This window comes from Epinephelus lanceolatus, chromosome 14 (assembly GCF_041903045.1).
Source record: "Epinephelus lanceolatus isolate andai-2023 chromosome 14, ASM4190304v1, whole genome shotgun sequence".
NCBI classification, from domain to species: Eukaryota; Metazoa; Chordata; class Actinopteri; order Perciformes; family Serranidae; genus Epinephelus; species Epinephelus lanceolatus.
This window is the reverse complement of record NC_135747.1, coordinates 25,546,062-25,572,236: the sequence shown is the minus strand read 5'-3', so window position 1 is coordinate 25,572,236 and position 26,175 is coordinate 25,546,062. Positions and strand designations below refer to the sequence as shown.

General features: G+C 41.7%; 1 protein-coding gene and 1 long non-coding RNA gene across 3 annotated transcripts in view; one reads left to right on the top strand and one right to left on the bottom strand.

The window, feature by feature from the left end:
• The window catches only part of LOC144466865 (uncharacterized), a 70,033-nt gene that overhangs the window by 28,019 nt on the left and 15,839 nt on the right, over positions 1 to 26,175 (bottom strand). The gene's annotated exons all lie outside the window — the stretch shown is intronic.
• slitrk5b (SLIT and NTRK-like family, member 5b) lies at positions 11,960 to 18,748 on the top strand. Of its 2 annotated transcripts, none has more exons than XM_033614123.2 (2): positions 11,960 to 12,384; positions 12,835 to 18,748. In XM_033614123.2, the coding sequence occupies exon 2, from the start codon at positions 12,893 to 12,895 to the stop codon at positions 15,494 to 15,496; it is 2,604 nt and encodes an 867-aa protein (XP_033470014.2). In that variant the 5' UTR covers positions 11,960 to 12,384; positions 12,835 to 12,892; the 3' UTR covers positions 15,497 to 18,748. The 2 variants fall into 2 exon arrangements, with proteins under 2 accessions (XP_033470014.2, XP_033470013.2); XM_033614122.2 differs by having other exon boundaries at positions 11,960 to 12,393.

The window sequence follows — 26,175 nt, the reverse complement described above, 5'->3', positions numbered from 1 at the left end:
GGATGTAGTATTTAATTAAGAGGGTAGGAGGCCCTCCTGGTATCTGGGTACATACAGACACCACACAGCAATTGACCTTAGTGAACATGTCAAGACTTTATCTTGCTCCCATCAGCCCTAAGCAGGAGCTGTGAAGACAGTAAACAGCTGTGCTTTCAGACAGCCCCTCTGATTTCCACAACCAGAACATGTAGCATTTTTCAAGTGGCGGCTCACAGTGTTTTTGGATATTATTTTTCAGCCAAGTGAAACGACATTATTTTTTTGCTTCCTGTCATGGTGTTTCTAAAATGCTTAAACGCTAATTAATGTGTGTGTGTGTGTGTGTGTGTGTGTGTGTGTGTGTTTCCCCCCCTGCACAACCAAATTAACTTTTGGTTGTTTTACTTGAAAATGTGTGTGACAGGATGAAATGGAATGCGCAGAATTTATGATCAAATTATGAGAGGTTATTTTCCCTGAGCTGTGCTGCTAGTATTTGACAGACTTAAAGGGTAAGTGCACTCTAAAATGAACCTGCAATGTGCTGAACAATCAGGTCAATACCTCCAAACAAATGCCACCCTAAGCTACAAATCAGAGCATCAAGGTTTGCATTATGATTTCAACCATGTGACAGTTTTTGGCGTCAGCACATTCACACTGAATCAGTGATTTTATGAGCTTTTGTTTGACATATTCAGTCCAGAATACTTTATATATGGATTCCAGTTTGAATCATTAAATGTCCTCATCTTGTTGTGATGGAGAGGGATAACAAAGGAAGGAGTAGCCAGGGTAAACCAAACAAAATTCTTTCCTAAGTCAGCAGTGACACCTTGAGGCTTGAGGTGGAACTGCATGTTATTTTCTAGATTGGTTTAGTTCAGGTCAGCTAAAGAATAATTGCCATATCATATATCATCCTACAGAGGTGAGACTAAGTCATTGTTTTGCAAGTCACAAGTCAGTCTTTGCACTCAAGACCCAAGTCAAGTTCCAAGTCCTAACCTTTGAGTATCAAGTCCTAAACAAGTCAAAATGCACTCCTCACCAAATGTAAAGCCAGTCTAACAACAGAGTGACACTATATTAGATTTACAAAAAATCATGAATGCTTTTTAAAAATTGTATTTATTTGTTAAAACAAGTTTGTTGCAAAAAGTGCAACATGATGAAATGTGTATGTTTCCGTCCTGTCTTGTATTTATCATATCTCATATTGGAAAAATGAAATATTTGTAAGACATTTTCTGTAAGACTTCCTTTAAAGTAATATTGTATGTTGTTGTATGTTTTATGTCCAAAGGAAATAAAAAGATTAACATTAACATTAGTTGACTCAGGAAATGAAAGGAAATAAATTCATTTGTGACACACTTTTTCAGTAACATATTGTTTTAGCAATGAGTGAGTACACCATTATCTGTATCTGTGTCTGTATCTGTTTAACCAACTAGATTATTGGGGTCTGTCCCAAGTCTCTTAAATTACTGCTAGTTATCTTACCTAGCCGACTTTGCTAGCTGTTTAGCCCCTCCCACCTAGGAAAAAATGCGAGGAGCTAGCGCTAGGAGCGATGAGTGAGCATTGTCGGTTTAAGAGACATGAGACGTCCTTTCCACTGAAGCGTCACGTCAAGCGACGTCCATTCCTGATGACGGCAGCACCGCTGGATCTGCTTTGTAAAGCAGCCAGCGTCTGGCGTTACTATGGGTACATCCCAAGTCTCATTATATTCGCTGACCAAAACAGTTGCCCCCAACCCCCGCCATCATGACTCTGGTCATACACTTTTGCATGTATTACCATTGTTATTGAGTCATTTGTCAAAGTTTGTGCAATTACAGAACAGTCTGTAGCCCTGCTATTCCACTGTCACTGTGATGAGCACTATCATTCAATTAACTCACCATCATTCAACATAGTCAGCAATTCATTGCAAAGAATGCATGTAACGGGTACTTACTCTTGTACTGTTTCTTCGCCATCTCGTTCAAATGTGCCAGATGTAGAGGGCGGGTATGTATACGTCATGGCGTTCACCTGAAAAACTCTTCCGGATAGGAAGCTCTCGACCATCCTAGCTCATGGCTGCTTAAAGCTTGCTGCTAGCTCCTAGTGCGAGCTCCTCGCTGCACAAATAAGAGACTTAGGACGGCCTAGAAGATGGCGGACCTCGAACGACTTCCGGTTCAAGCGAGGAGCTAGCAGTAGCACTATAAAAATTAGAGACTTGGGACGGACCCTTGGTATCTGTACTCAGAATGGGCGTGGTTTATGCCAGAATTGGGTGGGGTTTAAACAAATACGGGTGTGGCTTACACTGAAGTTGTTATTTTAAGCCTGAAATGTATATGGATTAATCAGAAGTTAATAATAAGGAGAGGTAGACACACGCACATCCATATTACCAGGTGCCGAATTGAAAAGACATGATCAGGAAGAAAGAAAAAGACTCGCAACACTGTAACTGCTCCCAATAAAAAAATATATATACTTTTTTCTATCATCATAGTATAAAAGGACAACATTTCGAGCCTACCGGCTCTTCATCAGGTCACTAATCAGAAGTTGCAACATTTATTGTGCATGTGCAGAGTACACCATTATCTACACCTGTGTCTGTATCTGTTCAACCAGCTAGATTATCTGTATCTGTACTCAGAATGGGCGGAGTTTGTGCCTGAAGTGGGTGGGGTTCAATCAAAGGTTGATATTTCAAGGCCTGAAATTTATATGGATTAATTAGAAGTTGCAACATTTATTACCTGTGAGAAATTACAATATTATTACCTATGAGGAAACTAATTACAGAACAGCCTCAGAATTGAGCTTCAAATCATTTTTTATCATGAAATAATTTATTAAATGTGAGGATTTTCCTTTATCATGAGTACAGCTAATAACACATTATACTCATATGATACTTGTACTTGTAAAAAGTGCATTATCTGAACCGGATACTCGTTTCATCCAAGTTTTTTACCTTTGGTTTTTGGGGAAGGTATCAAAAATGTTCAAGTCAAAACTCCCCTGTTAACTTGTAAGGTTCTCCTGTGTAAATCCTCTTTTGGACATACAGCTTTTTCTGGCTGTGGCAGTCTTTATCTACAGAACTCAAGATCCTGATTTAAACCTCTTTAAACTCAAACTGAAACACTTTTTAACGAGGAATCAGTTATGCAGTCATGAATAATTTGGTGCTTCCTATTCTATGGTGCTAATTATGTATTGCAGTTTGTGTCTTGTGTTGTTCTGTCTGTACTTTGCACTGTTACTTGTGTTCTTGTTGCTGACTTGTAACTTAAGGCCCAGCTGGGGACAGGCATTGCAAATTAGCTCAGGTTATAAATGCTGTGGTGTGGCATTTATGTATGCTACATACTCATCCCTATACACATAAACATTAAATAAACATGCTGGTTCCTTGGAAGTTCCCAGCAACAGCCGGAAGAAGATCAGGGATGCAGCCTTTGTCAGTTACGCCCCAAAGCTATGGAACACACTACCTATAGATATCAGGGGAGCTGGCTTGCTAAGTATTTTTAAAAGAAAGCTAAAAATGTATCTGTTTACTTTAGACTTTAACCAGCTCTGACTTCTTTTACAGGTCTGAAACTCTTTCTTTTTATGCTTATACTTTCTATTTATGCTTCACGCTGCTGCAACTCTTAAAATCTTACTTGATATTATGATTTATAGTTTTACAACTGCATTTCTTGTGTGAAAGGTGCTATATAGATACAGTTTATTATTATGTATTATTATAAAAAGGCTCAAGTCAAAGTGAAGCCACTGGTCATTGGTGTTTAAGTCCAAGGTGAGTCGCAAGTCATTTTTCATTTTGTTAAGTGGAGTCTGAAGTCATCAGATTTGTAACTCAAGGCCAAGACATGTGACTTCAGTCCACACCTCTGTTATACTAATAAGATTAAGGGCCATTTCTTAGTCGACGCAAAGGTACGCAGATATGAACGCACTGGGACGCATCAAGATGCAGTGGCTGCCATGATGCGTAGGCCTACGTGCGTCTCAAAATGTGTTGTCCATTTTTTTGATACGCGACGCAGCGACACGTGTAATACCACGCGTTGCCAGCGGGGGTGATAATGCAAGTGATGTACTTGAAATTAACTAGAAGAAGCAGGTATGTAATATGGCGGGCGAGGAGGAAAAACCACATTTATATGACAGTTCTAGTGCCCTGCACTCTAATAACATAGCAGTACTAGCTAGCTGGAATGTACTGCTGACTCTGCTACCCCCTATTGCGCGAGCGATGTATTGCATTTCAAGTGTCGCCCACATCGCTTGCGTTCAATGTGTTGACTATGAAAGAAAGTGCGTTGCACGCGTCGCTTGCATTGCTTGCTCGCGTTGCATGTCGAAACGGCCCTAAGAGCATAAGAAATGGTAAAAGAATAAGAATCAAATACAAGTATAAGAAAATTTAATTAAATAAACAGATGCAAAGTAACAACAACAGAGCAGTCATTCGATACACGTTTTCTGTTAAAATACATTATATGTTTATGAGTCATTATAAACTCGCAGCTGGTCGAGTGAAGCTTGTCAGAGATCAAACTGAAGCAAAGGGCAGTAACTGCGAGCTATTTCATCTTACTGTATGTTACAGCAATGAAACAGTCACACTCAAAGATACCAAACAGCGTTTTCTTTTCTCACCATGGTGAGGTCTGTTGGTTTTAATTATTTAATGGTTCTATTTGACCCCATGACTTCAGATGTATATTCGCTTCTTCAGTAGGCACTTCTCTTTTATTGTTTAGGTCACACTTTAGTCGTTAACGAGGTTCAGTAGTTTTCTCTTTTGTCAATTTCTAATCTTGCAAGTGCAATTTCATGTGACCCGACCTGTAATGAACAGTAATGACTTCTTTTTGCTTTCTTCTTGTTATTCTCTTTGCAGCCATGCAATTATGGAGAAATACAGCAGCAGCATGGGCCGACTTTTCATCCCACCTGTATGGATCAGCTATAAAATAGACAAATCAGTCATTTGAATTCAGTGATTGCAATTATTTGCAATATATTTTTTATATTCAGAGAATGTAATGACAGAGGCTGTGTGCATCAGTTTTATTCGGCTCATATATGATGATACATCTGGAGACAAGCATCATTAACCTGCGCTTACTCTCAGGTACAATCCTCCATTTGTCTTTCCTCCCCTTCTTTTGTATTTCTTGAATTTGGCCAACAGGTGGTGCCATAGCAGCTAGCATAAAAACAAAGGCTCTAATTCTTGTTAGGAGCAGTGTTGTCCCACATTGGAGCTCATGCACCACCAGCCATCATTCAAACCAAGAGGTCTCCGCCAAAATGTGGGAGAGCGACAGGTTCTTAACTGGCATGAATGAAAGACTTCAAAGACATTATTGCCACTCACATCATAAATAACACAAGTCTTCTTCTAAGGCGTCGACGGACATCCACGATTAGATGAGTATCTATTGACAGGCCCTTGATATAAAAATGTTATGATCCTGAGTATGTGAAATTATGGCTACCATGAAATAAGAAAAACTTTATAGATCCCACAGGGGAATATTAAAGTGTCACAGCAGCAGGGCAGTCCAGAAAAAAAGGAAGAAATATTATAGCTCATAAAAGGAATATATACCTAAAATATATATACACTAACAATGCCATATATCAATACATAAACACAACAAAATTGTGCTGTGATATTAGAGATAAAGTCAACAAGAAATTTAATCAAGCCACAATTGTCCACCATCATCAAGTTTATTTGTGTCTCCTAATACTACATCAATATCTCAATGGGCTTTACAGGCCCACAACAGCAACACTTTATGACTCAGCTCTCTGAGAGAAGGAGGAAACAACCCCCCACACTCTCCTCTTCAAAAAGAAGGAGGGGGAGGCTTTGAAGAAATACTATAAGATAACAGAGGAGCACTAACTCAAAGAGAGATCATTCAGGTGGCTGAGGGTGTAATAGAAGTTGCAGATGGGAAATATGTTAATTATAAAACGGGCAAATCGTAAAAGTCCAGTAGCCCAGTTCAATAGCAGTTCTTGACGACGTGGTGTTAGGGGGCATGTCTGAGGTCTGAGTGGGTCAGGATCAACACATTCTAACTCCGACCTTGCCACATACCGACATTTGGTCAGATTTGACATGAAAGATACCCCGGGTGCATTGGTTGTTGACGTTCTGGGATGCTGTGTCAAGTTCTGCCTGTTACATGCATTGTCGTCTTTCAAAATATACTTCTGCTTTCACAGGAAATCTACTGTTTACATTCAGCCTCTTTCAAAATAAACACACAACATTGGCACAACGCCGTAAACTAACTTTTTTCCCCCTTCAACAACAAACACACATGGTTGAGTTTAGGAAAAAGAACAGGGTTTGGCTTTGGAACCTTACAGGACAAGAACACCGCTCTCTCGGGTGAAAGTCCATCCATTACCCCTCTCAGCTGCCCCAGTTGGACTTTCACCATCTTAACTTCTATCCTTGTCCCGCAGCGTTTCCTCCAATGCCACTGGACGCTGTTAAACTATAACAGCAACCGGCCACGTATCATGCCGATGTTAAAGGACGCCATTTTTGTTGGTTTGTGATGTCGCAAGTTACTGCCCAAGCGTCAGATTTCGACGACTTCGGAGTGAGACTGGGCTCTAAGGATTGAGTGGTGTGGCAGAGGAAGTACGAGCATGTGATTTGGTGGACTCTGTGCAGGGGTAGCTTAAAAGACGAAGATGCCCCGTGTGCTTCCAAACAACCACAGGTGTAGATTTTGGAGGGACGCAGGAGACATGTCCCCCACAATATTTAGAACATGTGCATCTGTCCCTCCAAATAAAAACATGGAAGCAGGAGAGGATTAAGACATTACACCATAACTTGCAGAAAAGGCACAAATTGGTGCATAAATATTCACATGAATGCAGCATATGAAGTGCTTGATGCTCCAAATTATCAGATGGAGGACCCCCAAATCCTCCATTTCATGTGTCCCCCTCCATTGTTGAAACAAAACCTACGCCGTTGCAAACAACCTAGAGAAAAGATCATCTTGGTTATAGAAAACAAGATACACTAAATTGAATTTCAAGGATTTCAAGGAATTTAGTGCACAACAGATGCACAAAGTCATATTACCACGCAGTCTGAGATACAGTGTGTGAAAATAAAGATGTATGAGAGTGCACTCAGAGTGTTCACAGATAACAGACTAGATGGATAAAATATGTAACAAGTAGAATTTGAATGGAGCAAAGACAAAGTAAAAAGCCTCATATACATTTGAGCCGATCGTGCCGGATGACAATAATAAGTGGATGCTCGTATTAATAGTTCAAACCCTGCTTTTAAGTATGGTTGATGGTGGGTTTTATGGTCTGCTGAGAATAGTGGGGATTGTAGAGCCTTGTGGCAGCAGAGATGAAAAACATGTCGTAGTGTGCCTTTATTTATGGAGCTGCCTGCCAGCAAAGTAGCTGCCCTGGGCACTTAGGGATCCATGCTGGGGGGGGGGGGGGGGGGGGGGGGGGGGGGGGGGGCGGGGGGGGGGGTGTTGAGAGGTGTCGTCCATGATGGCTGATAATGTGGCCATCATCTTTTCTCTCCCCCAACCTCCTCCAGGGAGACCAGAGATACTCTGGAAGGCATGTTCTCAGACTGCCTGCTGTTAGATTTCTTGTAACCAAAGATGTTTTTCATGCTCCTACAAACTCGCTCACATTCTTCTGCTGCAGCCTGTCCTTAGTCCTCCTCCTGTAACAGTCCCTGCCCTCCCTGATCCTCCTTTTCTGCTGTTTCTTTACCCACCGTGGTTCTTCTTTGTCCCTGACATGAAAGACCTCTTTCTGTCACTCAGTAGCTGCTTCAGTTCAGGGGTGATGCGGGACTTGTTGGGAAAACATTGCACCTCCCCGATGGACAAACATTATGCATGATGCAGTGTGTCAGGCAGCCTGCAATGTCCTCCCCTCGCAGCCTACTCTTCCCTGCCACTTGCTTTGAAGCTGCCTCTCAGAAGCCCCATCTGACCATCTCACTGTCTTTTTGGTCACAGGTTGTTTCAGTAGCAGGGACTCCTACACAGGCCTGCAAATACAGATTTAATTGCAAGTGCAGGAAATGGTCATAAAATCGTGTTTTCTGTCTTTTTCCATATTGCATCACTTTATAAGCAGATCACTTGAGCAAATATTCATAAGGCCAAGAGCTTTGGAGTGTTCTCTGTGGAGTCTGAAACTAAGATAGTACTATTACACTACCAGGAAAAAAAAGAATCCTGCATAATGTGTTGACACAATAATCTTAAAAAGCTCTGTGTTGTCAAGTTGTTCGCCGCGTAGCATCGCTTCTGATGCAACAAAAGCTTGCAAAAGCCCTGACAGTAATGTTCCTGCCAGACAATAGCAGAAAAGTTCACTGGGATACCGAGTGTTCTTGTACGCTCCAGCTGGACACAGATGACAAAGTACGACGCACCATCTGTAAGGAACATATATCAGAGGCACTACCCATCATCCTCTGTGGCACTGCTCCAACTCCATTTGTGTATTTCTGACCTTGGAGCACATAATTGTTAGTCATCATCATTTTCTTCCAGTCATTTGTTATGCTGATTCCTTTTGCATGTGTGTGTGTGTGTGTGCGCATGTGTGTGTGTGTGAAGAGTGGCTGTCTTCTGCTCCCAGTTGGTGAAGATTATGTTCAGTGTCGTGGAAGACTTGGAGAGATAGTAAATGAGGCTCGTATCATGCATCGCCTGTGTGTGCCTCGTGTTCCCTCTGCACAATTGTGACCATGGATGAACAGCGTGAATTATCATATTGCAGAGAGAGGGAGGCAGACATATGTGAGAGCATAAACAAAATGTACAGACACAAAATTCACACAACCTAAATTTGCTGTTCACAAAATAAACCTGATTCCTCTCATTCAGATGTTTGTGATGACAGCTATTTTGTGCCAGCTGCACAATTTGCTTATCATATTTCAACAAACATAAATGCTAATTTATGCAGAAATAGTGGTGTAATGACAGGGTTTAGCTAATGCTGAGGGGCTAGCCCAATATGCAGCGCAAACCTCTAAAGGCAGAGGAAACAGAAGCACAAATGAATTGCATGCAGGCTGAATACAGCCTTCATACTCTTTAATATGAGCCACAGGCAGTGTCCCTGATGTGCCTGCCTCTCCTCCCATGTGAGCAAGAGCCAAGTGGGGAGGATGATGGATACAGCTCCACGAGGACACAGCAACATACAACGCAATACTTGACATGTTTCCACATGAGCGCTGCCACGTCAGGTTGAGACGGGCCTGACAGGTCTTTTTCTTTACCTTTTGCTCTGTCGCCGAGGTGACACGACATTTCGTATGCAACATGTGCCACCGGCTCAGATGCTACGTCTGATAAATGAAAACGAGAGAGTTGAATAATTCACTCTAATTATCCCGCTGTGAGAACCGGTGCCAGAACTGTTTGGTTTTCATTAAGATCAGGTGAAAACAAACTCAATAAGGGCAATGAGTCATACGAGGTGTGACTCATAGTTTACTATTTAATTTTAATAAACTAACAGGCGTATATTGCACCATTTTAAGAGTATTACTCCTAATTTACAAGCTTTTCTGCTGCCACGGGGGGGGGGGGGTTGATCAATACACAGCCTACCATGTCAAAGCCCGAGTGTGTTGTTCATGCATTAGGCAGTGCATGACATGATTATTTAGGCCGCTCTGCACAGACCATATAAGCACTTTAGTGCTGCTTTTCATGAGCTGGAATGGGATCCCTGTGACAGTTTATTTAAGGGTTTGCTGCTACCTGGATTTTGCCAGGATGTTATAACTGAACCATAAGCCGTTAAAACTCGACAACCCCTGACCTCTGACTGGCTGAGGAGATGTGGACAGAAAGTGTGATCAGCAAAGGCTTTATGCACTGTGACTTGATCACAGTGGTGGATCTTCTTATAGACGATACAACAACTGCCTAGGGCGCCACACAGAAGGGGGGCACCAAAAAGGCAAAAGCCATCTGTGGCACACTTCCAAAAAAGAAAACAGGAGAGGATGACATTTGTACAAGCTATGTTTTGTTGTTGTTGTTGTTGATATTTATTAATATTGTTTGTAAGCAAAGTTACTCATTTGTGATGATTTTTCATTAGATTTTCATCCTTTTGTAATAAGCGTGGGGTGCCTCATGGTCAGGCTGTAGTAGGGGTACTACATCTAGTCCTGACTAAGGTGTTTAACCCAATGCGTTCATCAGTGAATCATCATGTAGTCAGAGCTTGCTGGAGCATTGATGGGTTGTGGGGGTGGAGTGGAGCATTATGCCCAGGCCACACTGCCTGCATGAGCAGCGCGTGTTGCCGAACCTCTTGGGTTTTTTTGGGGGGGGGGCTTTGCCCATGTTAACAGGTTAGAGCAGCCACACTGCCTGTGTGGGCACAATGTGGCTGCTACTTTGCTGCAGAACATCTAGATATTCCAACCTGGTCTCACTCCGAAGTCGTCGAAATCCGGCGCTTGGGCAATGACTTGCGGTGTCACACACCAACGAAAAAAGCTATCCTTTAACATCTGCATGATATGCGGCCGGTCGCCATTGCCTGGTAGCATCAGGGGGAAACACAGCAGGACAAGATCCTAAGTTAAAGTGGGGCGGGTGGGAGGGGTAGTGGATGGGTCCAACAAACACAAACTTTCACCCAGGAGAGCTGTGTTCATGTCCTGTAAGATTATAAAGCCAAACCCCGTTCTTCATACCTAAACCTAACCACATTCTTTTGTTGCCTAAATCCAACCATGTGTGTTTGTTGTAGAAGGGAAAAAACGTCAATTTGCAGTGTTGTACCGATGTAGTGCATTTATTTTGAAAGAGACGGTATGTAAATGGTTAATTTCCTGTGAAAACGGAAGTGTATTTTGAAAGAAGCCAATGTATGTAAAAGGCAGAACTTGACACTGCATCCCAGAGCATCAACAACCAACGCACCCGAGGAACCCTTCAAGTTGTATCTCGACGTGGAAAGTCCATGACCAAACATTGATATGTGTCAAGGTCAGAGTGAGAATGTGTCCTATTTATTTCGGTGAAAATGGTCTTTTTATAATTATAGTGTTTAATGTCTATATCTGTCACAGGCATGAAAAAATATACTTATTTTTTATTCAATCTTTCCTGTACCATTTCACAATAAAAGCCCTCAGACTATGTTCCTGTCAACAGAATGCCTTCATTTGTCAACACAAGGCTTTTTATTGTGGAATACTTGTGGGACCGTGTTGTCGGCAATGCAGTGGCGTGCATGGCTCCATAAATTAGTGGATTTCCTGCTTTTAATTATTAAAGAAGGGTACTGATAGCTGCAGGCAGTCCTGCAGCAGCAACGCCGTCTGTGTGAACACTGCACATGTGCGAGCCACAGCAGTTCAGCGAGGTAGCTGTCCTCTACTGCTCATGCAGGCAGTGTGGCCCAGGCTTAAGAAGAGAAACTAAAAAGGAAAAAGGCAGTACAGAGAGAATAAGAAGGCGTAAGATTTCTCATTAGCTCTTTTTTATTCCTGTGGTGGTGCTGGGAGGGCAGGGGGCACCAGGGGAACTTTGCCTTGGGCTCTAACTGTGCTAGGTCCAGCACTGCTTGATCAACAGCTTTTCTCAGGTGAGATGTCCAAAAATAGCAGCAGGGATGTCAATAAACTGCTCTGCCAGCATGATGCTGGAAAGATGTAATCAAGACTCACTGTCACCAGTGTTTGATCTGTTTTTGTGTCTAAAACTCTCGCTCTGGAGCTACCTGACATGGCAGGACTGACAGATGATGAAAAACTGGTGTAACTTGGCATTCCAGTGGAGGATTTGTTTTCAGGATGAATAACATGATAAGAGGTTTAACAACCCGCTTGGACACATGAGCGCGCCTGGCCCGGTGAATTATTGATTTTTTTTTTAAAATTTATTTTGTTGGGACATCCTTCCTGTAGGTAGGTCAACATCTTTTGGGGGGATGTATCTCGATGCTCCAGTGAGCTGATTCTTTGTGCATGAAATGACTTGACATCCTCCCGACCACCGAGCGAGCGCGCGTCGCTGCGTGCGTGTGCGTCCGCGGAGAGAGAGAGGGAGAAAGAGTGGGAGAGACAGAGAGAGCAAATAAGCAACTTTGTTACCAGGCATAGCTGTGTCTCCTCCGGCACCGCGTGGTAAAAGAGAAGCATTTGGCAGTTATGGTTGATCAGCGTTTCTTTCATCCTCTCCGGTGCATTAGAGGCGACGAGCGCGCTCGCACTCAATAGATCCTGTTTCCCTCTTTTCGTGTTGACGGATTAAACAGGAAAGATGCGCTGAAATACCCAAACGAGCCTGCATCTTCATCAATGTACGTGAGGTATGTATTTCCACCAGGACTTAGACAGAAATTATGCTGGCTGTCTTATGTCTGACAAGGCGTGCGCTGTGCTGCAAAATCTCAGCTAACCTTCTGTAATTTACACATCTTTCAATTCAAAGCAGTATTTAATTACATTTGATGTCTTAACAAGCAAATGCGACGTGCCCCCCCCCCCCCCCCCCCCAAAAAGCGGATTTAGACCATTGTTTTGTGCTTATGTCTTGCTTTGACCTTGCTTTTTTTGTTATTTACATAGCTTGAAGGAGTTGCTTTCTATCCTGCTTTGTTTGAGCCATTTTAAAATCAGCAGCCACACAGCCAGAAGTTACCCCTGGGTAACAGCAAATGAACCTTTGACTCATGCAGCTTGTTGTGTGGAAGTTGCTTTCATTGCAGTCTGCCTGTTTTTACATCACCATGTATGTCTTTTATTTCTAGATGACATTGAGGATACCTTAGCAGGACTGTGAGCTCGGGGCCATCATTTTGCAGGAAAATGCATCTTTGGATTTCCTATGTTTTGCTAAGTGCAACGTCAATGTGCACTGTTGAGATGTTTGGCAGTTATGGAGAAATATGTCAGAGACTGTGTGGCTGCGAGGAAAGAGAGGGGATCCTCACAGTAAGCTGTGAAAACAAAGGAGTTGTGAGCCTCTCAGACATAAGCCCAGTGTACTTCTCCCAGTATCATCTGCTGCTTACAGGGAATCTTTTGAAAAAGCTATCTGCCAATGATTTTGTCGAGTACAAAGGACTTACAATATTACATCTGGGAAATAATGACATATCTGAGGTTGAAGCAGGAGCTTTTAATGGACTTCAGGGATTAAAACGATTGCATCTCAACAATAACAAAATCGATGCCTTGAAGGAAGAGTTTTTCTTTGGCCTTGAAAGTCTGGAATATCTACAAATTGATTACAATTATATCACTCATGTGGCGCCTAATGCCTTGAGCAGGCTTCGACATCTGGAAGTCCTGATTCTAAATGACAACTTAATATCTACTCTGCCTGTGAACATTTTCCAGTATGTACCACTGACTCATTTGGACTTAAGGGGGAATCAGCTCAAAGTGCTCCCCTACTCAGGTCTGCTGGAGCACATGAACAGCGTTGTGGAGTTGCAGCTGGAGGAGAACCCATGGAACTGTTCGTGTGAGCTGATAGCTCTCAAAACTTGGCTTGAGAGCATATTGTACACAGCTTTGGTCGGCGATGTTGTTTGTGAGTTCCCTTTCCGGCTTCATGGGAGAGATCTTGATGAGGTTTCAAAACAGGAGCTGTGCCCGAGGAGAGCCATAGCTGAATATGAGATGCCACCCCTGCCACATTTGAGCACTGATGCATACTATAGGACCACGCCAGCTCTAGTCACAGCCTCCTTCACTTCATCTGGGATTGCACGGTCCTCATCAAGACCCACTAAGGGACCTCGCCAGTCAGGCAAATTAAAATCAAGGCCCACTGCTCGCATCCCATCTAATAAACCACAAAATTATGGGCAAATTATTTCATATCAAACCAAATCCCCCGTGCCTTTAGATTGCCCAACCGCCTGCACTTGCAACCTTCAAATTTCAGACCTCGGCCTAAATGTGAACTGTCAGGAGCGAAAGATTGAGCATATCTCTGACTTAAATCCCAAACCATACAATCCCAAAAAGATGTATCTAACAGGGAATTATATCCCAGTGGTGCGCCGATCAGACTTTATCGAAGCGACTGGATTAGATTTGCTTCATCTTGGTAACAATCGAGTATCTCGCATACATGACAGAGCTTTTGGCGATTTGACACATTTAAGACGACTGTACCTTAACGGGAATCTGATTGATCATCTTGCAGCGGAGATGTTCTATGGACTAGAGTCCCTGCAGTTCTTATATTTAGAGTACAACGTCATTAAAGAAGTTGCTTCGAACACCTTTCAGCATGTGCCCAAACTTCAGCTTCTTTTTCTCAACAATAACCTTTTGAAAACTCTACCAGTGGGTACATTTATTGGTCTGACATTAGCCAGACTAAATCTTCGCAACAACCACCTGCGATACCTGCCGGTCAGCGGTGTGCTCGATCAGCTTACAGCGCTGGTGCAAGTTGATTTGTTTGAGAACCCCTGGGATTGCTCTTGTAGCATACTGGAGCTGAAGATGTGGCTGGAGCAGCTTAGCACAGGCACGGTTGTAAACAATGTCATCTGTGGCTCGCCTAAGAGGCTAGCTGGGGAAGATATGAGATACATTAAGACAGCTAATTTCTGCCCTAATAACTCTGATATACTTGCCTCCATGATCCCCCCCTCTGAAGAATCGTTCCCTGGCAGCACTATCACCATAGAAACATCCCTGGACTCTGACACACAATACAGCACCATTCCTTTATCAGTGATGATTCTTGCCCTTCTCCTCATGTTCATTGTGTCAGTGTTTGTGGCTGCAGGGTTGTTTGTGGTCATGAAAAAGAGACGTCAGAAGAGCCAAAACGAGCACAACAACTCCATGAACGCTTGCATCAGCTCTCTCAACATGGAATATGGCCTTTACAAAAAGGGATCCATTCCCAAAGTCAGAACATCTGCTGGACATGTATACGAGTACATCCCACCTCCTACAGATTCCACATGCAGAACTCACGCCCAGACCCCGACGGACAGCAAATTAGCGGATGGATTTAGAGACTTTGATGAGTTGAGTGGCGCTTTTTTGGGTAACTCGGATGAAGAGGCAGCCAGTAATGTAATGAGCTCGGAGTACAGTGCCACCACTCCAGAGCCTCTTAACAAGCCCTCCAGCCCTCACCAAGACGATCAGTGCTACTACAGAGATGTACTCGAGCCTGACAAGCACACACGCTACAGCAATACGTTGCCATGCAGGCATGCAGCACATTCATCAAGTCAGTATACCTCAGACTTTGATGCAAGACATCAATACGTGCACCCAGACAGAATACAACAGACAATACTCTATTGTGCGGCACCAAGTACTGTGTATGTGGAGCCCAACAGGAGCGAGTACTGGGAGCTGAAAGCAAAGCTTCATATTGACCCTGACTACCTTGAGGTCCTTGAAAAACGAACAACATTCACACAGTTTTAAGAGACTTGACCCCTGCACGGTCCGAGTGGATGCACTAATGCAATGTATCCATTCCAATCAGGAATCAGACCATGTTTAAAAAACAGGCAGAACTATTTCAACACCTTTATTGGTACAATGCAGAACACATTTCTGGAAATCATATGTCACAGTATTGGGTAATAAAGGGGAACACAGCTCATTTTAAAGTATCACTTATCCCTTTAGCCCTGTGGTGTTTAACAGTTATGTTTGAATTTGTAAATACGAGCAAACAACCAGAAATTTGGGGCTCTTATGACTCATCCCTACATAAAATACATCCTGGAGCTGTTTCATTGACAGTAATGTGAGACTGAGCTTTTACTCTCAAATTAGCTGCATTTCATGAGTGTTAATGAAGCGTGCAGATAATATGTTCTCATCCCAAAATAACCTAGGTATTTGTTACAGTTGTACATATGGCTCCCAGTTCTGTCAAGTTGAGTTTATAGAGGCAGAATCAAATTTATTCTGAGAGTAAATTCAAATATCAACACATATTTGACCTGCATGTAGGTGCTGACAAGAGCCACACATCTGTTAGAAAATGGTGCTGCAGTGAAAAATGGTGTCAGACACATTTAGCGAGGCAGTTTTTCCTCCAGCGTGCACAGCTCTGGGATGATTATATTAAATGCATGAGATCATAAAACAAATTCCAATGTAATATCTTAAGTCACAGATTATGAGGCCAGTAAATCTCTGCTCTCTTGTTTGCAGATTTGGGAGCGAATAATTAATGTATCCTAAAAATATACTGAACTGACCCGGCGCATATACTGTGGAGTAATCTGTGAAAATCTGTGGTGTTCCCTCAGAGCCTTCCCAGCGTCTGAAACCAACTGCACTTGTGGATTTTATGGGCACATGTTGCACTTGTGTTGAGTTAAATATTCATGTATTGTAACTGTACTCAAAAAGTGTTGTAACTAACAGACGCCAGCTGTATTCAGATGTATTGTAACTTAAAGAAAATGAGCTTTAAAGGGCGATATCGCATGTCACAAATGTGTATTTTCTGGCAAACATACAGCTTGAAAACACACCGACGAATTGTAATGAGTGTCTTTATTTATTTGTACCAGAACCAAAGCTCCTCACAAAAAAAATCAGCTTATAATATATGCAAAGTTTGACACTCAGAGGAGTACATCAAAGCACTACCCTGTGTTTTTTGTACCCTTAGAAACATTTTCTTTATTGTATATCTGAATACACTTAAAAAATGTCTCCCAGTTGCAATATATTTGAGTAGAATTGCAATATAATAAGAGTCCATTGTATCTCCATGTATTTCTGTTTGAAATCCAACTGAACATCTGTCAGGTCTCTTTGACCCCAGGCCCATATACGGTTAAACATATTTTAAATGACTGCTTATTTTTATACAAATATTTTCTCTCTTTTTGTTTTCTGTTACAAGAAAATGCACTATTGACTTCTACAGGTTAACAATGATGTCACTTTCTGAAATGCACAGTATGGTCACACGTGCATATAGCCATAGACGTACATTAAAAGCACCACATGTTGAAGAATCTTGCACTATGCATAGATATAGAGCATACTTAGACAATCTGTACAAAACGCCAACAGCTCATCCTCTCAGTCACCAACCGACACTCAAACACGACACTTAATAATAATATTATCACATCCCGTAAATGTTTATTTGAAATTTAACACCCATGAATATTCAGAGGTACTTTTGTACCACATTTTGGATAATTCATTTTTCTAAAACTTCATATATTTTTAATTACACGTGTTTGCCAGTGTCTGGGGGAATACTGAGTGGATTTTTGTGTATTGCATCACAATGAAGAAGTCTCATTATTTGGCATTGTTTGCTTTCATCTGTTCGGCGCAGGGTTGAAATCTGGCAATGTGACTGTAATTAGCAGCCTTTGTTTCTCTCTTTTTATTGGGGGGTTGATGGGTAGCGTTACAAATGTTTAAAGGTCTCCAAGAGCTTTAGCTATTAGATTGAAAAGCACAACAAATGAATGCTTGAGTGGTTAGAGTTGTCTTTATGCATAAAAATGTCCTATGCTCTAAAAGGAAATCTAAGCACATCATCCGGTCATAATGCAGTCGAACCGATTTCTGGGTCAATAGTGTGAGCAGCCCAGAGATGGGACTTTCCCTGAGAGTTTAATACACAGAGTAAATTCACCTCATATGCAGTATTATGCACTGAACCTGTCATCTTAACTCAGCTAATTAGAGGACATGGTGTATCTGGACTCTGTCTGCATGTCACCATGTATTACACTGCAGCATTAGTCATGCTGTTTATCAAGTATACAGTCTTGGTTTGTTGCCTTTCACATGTTTCAGAGTCATGTTGTGATTCTTTTGTCACTTGACCTGTGTGTGCACTTTGGGAAATTCATCAGAACAAATGAAATGAAATTGACACAGTGCAGCACGATGTAAACCTGCACAGGTTTGTATTTTGTTACATGTACGTTGTTTTTTTTTAAAAAACAATGTATTACTGTGAAGTTAGTGGTGAAAACACTGTAAACCTGCACAGACTTAAACACACAAAGGGTTTTTTATTGTGAGCAGTGGCCGACATTTAGTTCAACATCTCAAAATAATGGTTCGTTTTTCAAAGTGTGTGGTAAATCTTGTGCAACCAAACTAATGCGACAGATGAGAAAATATCACATCACAAAAAGAGCAAACAGTTGAGTTTGCCAGTGTTTGGAAGAACACTTCTAACATTTTATTTGTCATGTTTCTTACAAAGGCAACTGTGTGGTGAAACACACTGTATATAACAGACATTTGTAATATGTTTTGCTCCTGCAGCTTTTTGTAATCGATGACCAAATGCCGATATTTGTCACACATGCGACTGCAAATACTGATAATCCAAAAATATGTTCAATTGAAACGTGACTGTCCTGTGTATGTGTGCACATGTTTAATTTGCAAACAAGAGATCCAGTTAGTGTCTTACTCTTACTCCGACGTTTATGTTCGCTTCTGTTCGTTTGGTTTGGTTTTCATATGAAACGGTGATTTTCTATGTCAACCTCTGATTTGTAAATAGAACACAACATCAGCATTTCCATGCAAACTCGCATCGGCTCTGAAAAGCAAAAACCTGGTCTCTTATTGCAAAAAAAACACAGTACAACTAGGAATATGTGGGGTAAATATATCTGCAATGTGCTGTTTCTTTAGTTGTTTAGCTGATGAATAAAAGATATGCATTCATTTGGTATACCCTTGCTTCTGTGTTCCCTTCACCCTCTAAACAGTGGTGTGTGTGAAGCAAATGTCATAGTGCACAGGGAGGGCAGCTTTGAAAATGTTGCACAGAACCCCCATTGGCATTTTTCAGGACATTACTAAAATTACGATATCCAATTCAAATGTTCAGATCAAGCCATTGTCATGGTTTCAATTAGGCAAATGGGGAGTAACGCAAAGGGCTGTGCTGCATAATCAACATTGAGATGGCATAGTTAGTACTGTATGATGCCTCAGTTTCACCCAAAGACATTTTGACGAAGAACTTAAACGATCAATTCTCTCATGTATAAATGAAATGATTATCTGATGCCTACAGCGTTCAGACAGCTGCACAAACAGAAGTGGCAGAAAAGGCCCACGGCGGTATCACAAAATGTACTTTTGTACAAATATGACTTTCTCGTGCACGTCTGAATTCAAATTGTTTGTTCTCGTGCATCTCGCGGCAACAAAAGGATGCATTTGTTGTGTCAATTGTGATGTGCACAAAGCTGGAATAAGGATGTGTGACCTTACTGTAACTGTGCAATATGAACACATCTGCATGCACAGACACTTGCAGGGGGAAACTATATTCTTAGCAGACGTCGCAGTATCCATGGAAACGTCCAATTACCTGACAGAAAAAAAACAATTCCAGTCCAAGAGGTATATGCTGACACAGAGGGCGGACTAATTTGTAACTTAGCTTTTTGACATTTATGTTATTACTGTATGTTGCATGTCTCTAAATTGTACACATTGAAAGCTGACTTGCGTGGAATGCGTTGCCCCGCGCTGCATCTAGGCGTGACTGACAAACAGAGCGTCTGTGTCTGAAAAATGTCCATTTTAATAAGACAACAAACCGCCATGGATCACCTTTGACTCAATCTGCTTGTCAGATTGATGGTGTTATGTTGCTTAGCTGCTTGAAGACCCCAATTCTGCAAGGGAGAGGGAAATTAGGGCAGATCTACATTATGTAAGCTTGAAGAGATGTGTCAGGCAGTGTGAAGACAGCATATGACTGTAAGCATTAACCAAAGGAAAAACCTTTACTATCTGCTTACATCAGGCGAACAAACACAGTGGAAAACACCACTGACTCAAGCCTCCATGATATGTCTCTATTTCTTTCACAGTGAAGAGCAGAATTTCACATCTGGCAACATATGTATGTCTTCCAGTTGTTAGTCTCAGACTATGTTCCTGTCCCTGAAGCTTTTTTCTGTCTTCTGTTTCCCTGTGTGCCAATGCTCCGTTTCTCTCTTTCTCACTTTGTGTGTGTGTGTGTGTGTGTTTGAATGTGTGTGTCTGGGTGCATAAATTATTGACTCAGAGTGTATTCATGCTTGCCTCAAGGACTTCAGCCAACCAATGTGGCAATACCTTTATCCACTCTTTTCGTCTTTCAGCGTTTTTGTTTCAAAATCTTCCATGCAGCTCGCCAGCAAGGTAAAGGGCCTCAGTAATAATTGATGCATTACATCTTGAACATAAACTGACATTTATCTGTGTCCGGTGTGCCTGTGCAGTGTCTGCTGTGTGTCAAAGCAAGGTCCATTGTGTTAGATTAATTTGAAGAGAAATTTCATGCTGCTGGGGGTAGAGTGGTATTTACAGAACCAAGAGAGGGGGGGATTTGGATTCAGGATGTGCTAAACTTTGCCAGTATATTTGCAACAACTGGAAACAGTATGTGCGAGACACACTAATATTTATGAGGGCTTATCCAGGCTTATGACTGCCAACCTGAGAAAAGTGACAAAATCCCGCTTCATCCTCCCATTTATGGTGCTCTACACTAAACATGAGAATGATATTTCACATCATGAAAAAAGAAAAGCTTTGGCAAAAGGTGAAATAAAATGTTATGTTGTGAATACAGTGAATTGATGTTTATAAGAGGCTTTTCGTAGCTCTTGAGTGCTCTGTATTACAATGTCAGACTGTTAGCTGTTTGCATAATATCATTCTCTGAGATTTCCTGCCAGTACCCAGACAATTAATAATGCTCCCCAGTTCAAAATGATTCAGTCTGAATATGTTGTCCCTCCCTCAGTCACTAAGCACATTGTGCAGCTCGTACACTGCCCTGCAGAGTCGCTCATCTCGCATTAACCTCTGTCCGTGCCTGATATCCACCCTCTTTTTATCAGTCAGTTTTCCTCATGGCTCTTCGGCGCATCAAGGGCATGTCCTTCTCTTGGTTCTTGGCCTGAAGTGTCACTATAACTGCCACAACAGACTGGCACGCTTTAGCCTGTAATTTATAGTGCCAACAAACAGGCCTCGATGGACAATGCACCGCGTTCGGGAAAATGATGTAAAATGTGCTTTTACGTCGAAAACACCGAATCGGTTTCCTGTCTCATGGTGGGTTTATTTATAAATGCGGCACACCAGGGTGATCCACTATAGCAGTGTCTCCTCTTGATTTGAAAAAGATGTGACCTGAAAGGGCCCTGTTTGTGTTTCCTCACTCAGTTGAGAGAGAGGGAGAGACACAAATCTCACAATGAGAAAGCAGCCCTGCCAGAACAATAATGGTATACTCAAGATCAGAGACAGTTGAAGAGGGCATGATTTTCTACACTGACCATTTGAACATGGCTTGCTGGAAAGATTATACAATTAGGTTTAAAATCTAAATACAATCACACTGTGCTCTAAATAGAAAACACAATTTCACATCTAAAAACAATCTATAGTCACATTTCATATTATTCCATGCAATATTTTCTTCGAAGACTCATAATTTCACACACCAACATAAATCTGACTCGGCTTTGAGGCTTCTGAATCAAGTGCTATGATGTGTGAGTGCACTATTATAGATTGCCCATGTACTGTGGCAGCCTGAATTTAAATGCAGCTATTGCTGCACTGTTGCACATTTCCTTGTTCTCTCTCCTGACCATCTCATAAAACCGAGCCGACAGCTGGAGGAAGGCGGCTAACCACTCGCCTGCAAATGCTCAGATGTTCAGTTTGTTCTGACAAGGAGCAGTTAATCTGACCAAACCTTTGTGGGAGAGACTTGTTATGATAATTATTGCCCTAACATAATTCCTATTGCGCATTTCTTTGAGGGCTACAATGGCAGAGAAAGAGTCATTACATATTTTGCTAAATATGGCCTGTGTGAGTTTATGTAACGTTACTTCAGTCCTGCATTCCTTCTAATGGAGTGACACAGTTAAGGTTTAAACCTCACAATGGGCAATTTTATAACAGATTTTGGGTGAGTGGAATTGATGCCAACTAAGCATAGAAACACACACTACCCCAGAATTTAAAAAATGTCCCGCCTGATGATTTCTGAGCCATTATTAGTCCATGATTGTCAGAACTGAAGTTCCCGTGGACAGATTGGAAAAGACTTGATCTTCAGGGCTGTGCATTAGTATGGAAATATCTGAAAACCTCAATCGCAGCCTGCTAAATGAAGTCGAGCTCACTGCAGCAAATACCAGCAGGCACCCAGGCCGCTTATTTCGCTATTGTGCTCAGAGGCAAAGTCCATGTAGCTGTAGATGTGTGTTCAGAAGTTTAAATGGTTTGTGAGTGCGGTGTCTCTTTGCTGTGAGAAACTGGATTCACTTTTATGAATTCACCCTTGTCAGTTACTGTTTGCAAATGCAACCCATTCTCATCCCAATTCATCAAATACCAGTGGACCTAAATGTCAAAATCGGATGAGCTAGGTAGCCTCCTGCATCAGTTTTGGACATTCACGGACAGCTACTCAACTAATGCTGGTTATATGCATTGTGCCCTTTCAAATTAAGCTTCGGTTTTCACAGGAAATGTCTCAAAATAAACTTCTGGGTTAAACACTTTGTAGGTTTATTTTCTTAGGCTGAGGCAACAAAAGCACTTGACATTATGTTAGTATTTTAAGCCACACTAGTGTAGCGTGCTACACATACTAGCACACTACCTTGTTATTAAAATGACACCACTGACCTTAAGTTTCACTGTGGACACAAACAGTGGCAGACCACATGAAAGTCCAGTGGTTGTCTGACCCATTCAGCTCCACTCCCATCAGCCCCATACAGACTTTACTCGCTCTTTATACTACTTAGTATAATAGTACTTTCCGGTGGCATCAGAAATAGCCGCCACCTGCTGTGTATTATACTGCAACGCTGTCTGAAGCCAAAATCGCTGACACAGTGGTGGTATTTGATGAGTTGGGAGTAAGAACGGGCTGTAAACATGCCCACTGGTGAAAGTGAAAGTAAAAGCCAACCCAAGATTTATTCTAGTTCGGTGTTTCACCTCCCTATATTTGCATTTTTTTTTTTTTTACTTTTTTATAAAGCCCTGACCTCACCTGAGTGCTGCAGGGTTATATGCCCATAAACATCCAGAACAAAGAAAATAAGAAAAATCAGACAGAGGGCAGAATCTGTGCAGAGAAATACACCACCACACAGTTGTAGTGGGTTATAAGTGATGACTGAGAGGGATTACCTCAGCATGAGTCACTATTTTTTAATAAAAATCCTGCAATCAAAATATATCTTAAAAGTTTTGGGGAAAATATGGTCTTGTAATATCCACATTTAGGCAATATGAATGAAAGTCATATACAAGTTAATCCTTTTTTTTTGGTGGGCCTTGTGCATTATTTTCACCCTGGCACGGTGTCAGATAAATGATGCGACACCTACTGAGTTGATAAGGATTCGCTATCTTGCTCAAGGACACTGCAGCAGAATAGACACTTGGGGTGACAGGAGAACCTCCTGTGACCCTCATCACTGCAAATGCTTTTGGCATCTTGTTCAGTAATTTCACCGCACAGAACATGGTTTATAAAACTGCATAAACCCTGACATGTCAGACAGAGGCTACTGTCCACTTAAATCACTGTTCTCCTAAAGATGTCTCACAGAAACACATAAATACCTTCTAGTTATTCTTCGTATTTTTCTTATCTGTTTTTCCTGTTCCTGTTTCATCGACCGCCATTACTTACAGCACCCAGTCGTCTGAGTATCTATAATAGCGGCACTGTTTATTTAACTGTGACTGCAGCCTCATTGATCATCCTATTTATGTATAACCACGTCTCAGTGCGTCTCGGTAAGAGATATTTATGTACACAGCATTGTCTACAAACACAAATAGAAAAAAACTTTCCTCTGTGTTAAGTTGGTGGCAACTCAGACACTATTATATTTAAACTTGAAGATAACTCTTTAAGCAGTATATAGTTCAAGGCATACCAAGACTCTCATGTCATACTCAGCTCTCGTGACAGGCTGAGGGTGTGCTGTGGTTCCTAAAAGCACTTTTCCGTGTTTCTGTCTCTCTTCGCTGTGAGTATCCTTGTGGGATTTACAACAAGCTACAATGGATCCAGACAGATGGCAAGGTGGGGGTGTTGGGTAACCATCTTCTGAACCCCAGGGAGCACCGCCATATACAAGCTGTCAAACAAATGTCTTCACCTAGAGTTTTTTTTTTTGTTGTAATATAATGAGATCCTGACTTTGACGCTCATTTTCACAATTGTTCAGACGTCCAAAAGAACTGTGGATGCAGCATTAAAGCCAAATCCTTGCTTCCTGTTACAAAGTTTATGCTCACACTCCCTTATTAATTATATTATCGTCGTGCCAACAGCATCCTCATATCCTCTATGAATGCATTAGGGCAACGAGGCCATCGGGAATTTACATAAAGTGAAGTAGCAAATAGGTCATGAATATCATTAATATTCAAAAAGCTGCACTTCAAAGAGTGGTAACTCAATGCCTCAGCATTAGCTACATTTGACCATTCATATCTTTCCTCATTAAATACACTGGGAAGCATTATTTGCTGAAGGCTGTGTACTGCGGGCTGGTGGCAAGTGCATCAAAACAGTTCTTTCAAGTTCTTCCTTGTGTTAAGTATTGTGCAGCTACGCAACTCCTAACAAGCCAAAAAGGCTGAGAAGACCCGCTGCCAGCTTGTGTCAGCTCTGGTAATACTGATGAAGCTCACAGCAATTTATGTAAGACACTACTTCAGTTGTTCACTGTTGACTGGATAATTGACAGGCTATTGTTGGTTGACTGCCAAGATTTCCCAGATTTCCCAAAAGACATGTCAGATATGTCCAACCAACCACTAAAAGACTTCAGCAGTTTTGACAAGGATTGTTTCACTTTTCTACAAACAAAAACTTATGCCTTTTGAATAATTTGAAAGATGTCACAGTGAAATAAAAAAAATCATCAAATAGCTGCTTTTAAGCATACCAAGTTGCTTTCAACTCCAAACCCTCTCACAGTATGTGCCAACACTAAACCTTATCATCGTAATCTGCCAACAGCGCTGTGATTATGAATCTTACAGGAGTACTTGAAAACAAATGTCCTTGAGGCTGACCTAAACCCTTCATCTGTTGATTTTTGAATAATAGTCAACCGAAAATATCTAGATATTCTGTTGATGAAAGTATTTCAGATGGCTAATTTGGCGAAATTCAACAGTGGACTTCATTCAGAATTTTTGTACATAATGAGTATATTCATCGTTATCTATACTGACCAAGTACATTTAAGCAGCATAAAGCAACAGTATACTTAGTAATACTTTACAATAAGGTATACAAAAACGAGCAGTTTCCTCAGTCATTATCAATCAACTAATTATCTAATTATATATTAAAGGAGCTATATGTAAGAAATCTAAAGCAAATAGTCGTAAAATCCTCCTAATATGTCACAGAGACTAAGGAATAATGTTCATATAACATACTGATCTCACAGACAACAATAGTACAGCCAGAATAGTTGCATTTAAAACAAATTTTTATGGTCCGCAAATCATGTTTATGTTTTGAATTTGTGTTTTGGCCTGTTGCGCCACCCACTGTCGTCTACCAGTCACGCAGTCAGTAGAGTCTCAGCATCAGTTACGACTGAGCTACAGCAGCATGGCAGGCAGCATTAGCAGTGTCCCAGTACATAGCATTGGCAGCCAGCTCCTCCTCAGCTATATTCTGGCAGCAGCGTTAACAGCAGAGAAGCTGGACTTGCTCGAACGGTCCGCTGGAAAACCGAAGATCAAGGACGTGGCAACGCGGCCCTGCCACGGCAGCCGCCCGTGGGCAAACAAATCAGTCTCCAGCGTGCCGCTGTCCAGCAACCTCAAATCTGTAGAGGAGGGGGGGTGGACACGACTCGCAGCAGTATTTTGAATTTGAGTGCAGTAACCGTTTTGGCCACATTCTTACATACAGCGCCTTTAACTAATTAGCTACTGTCTGACATTTAATTGGGAGTTACTCAAGAACTTACCATTACCTAACACTTAGAGTGCTTTCAGACCTAGGGCTCTAGTTTCGCAGACCGGGCGCAGCGGAGGCGAAGCGCATTGGGTGTGGCCAGGCAGATTTTGCA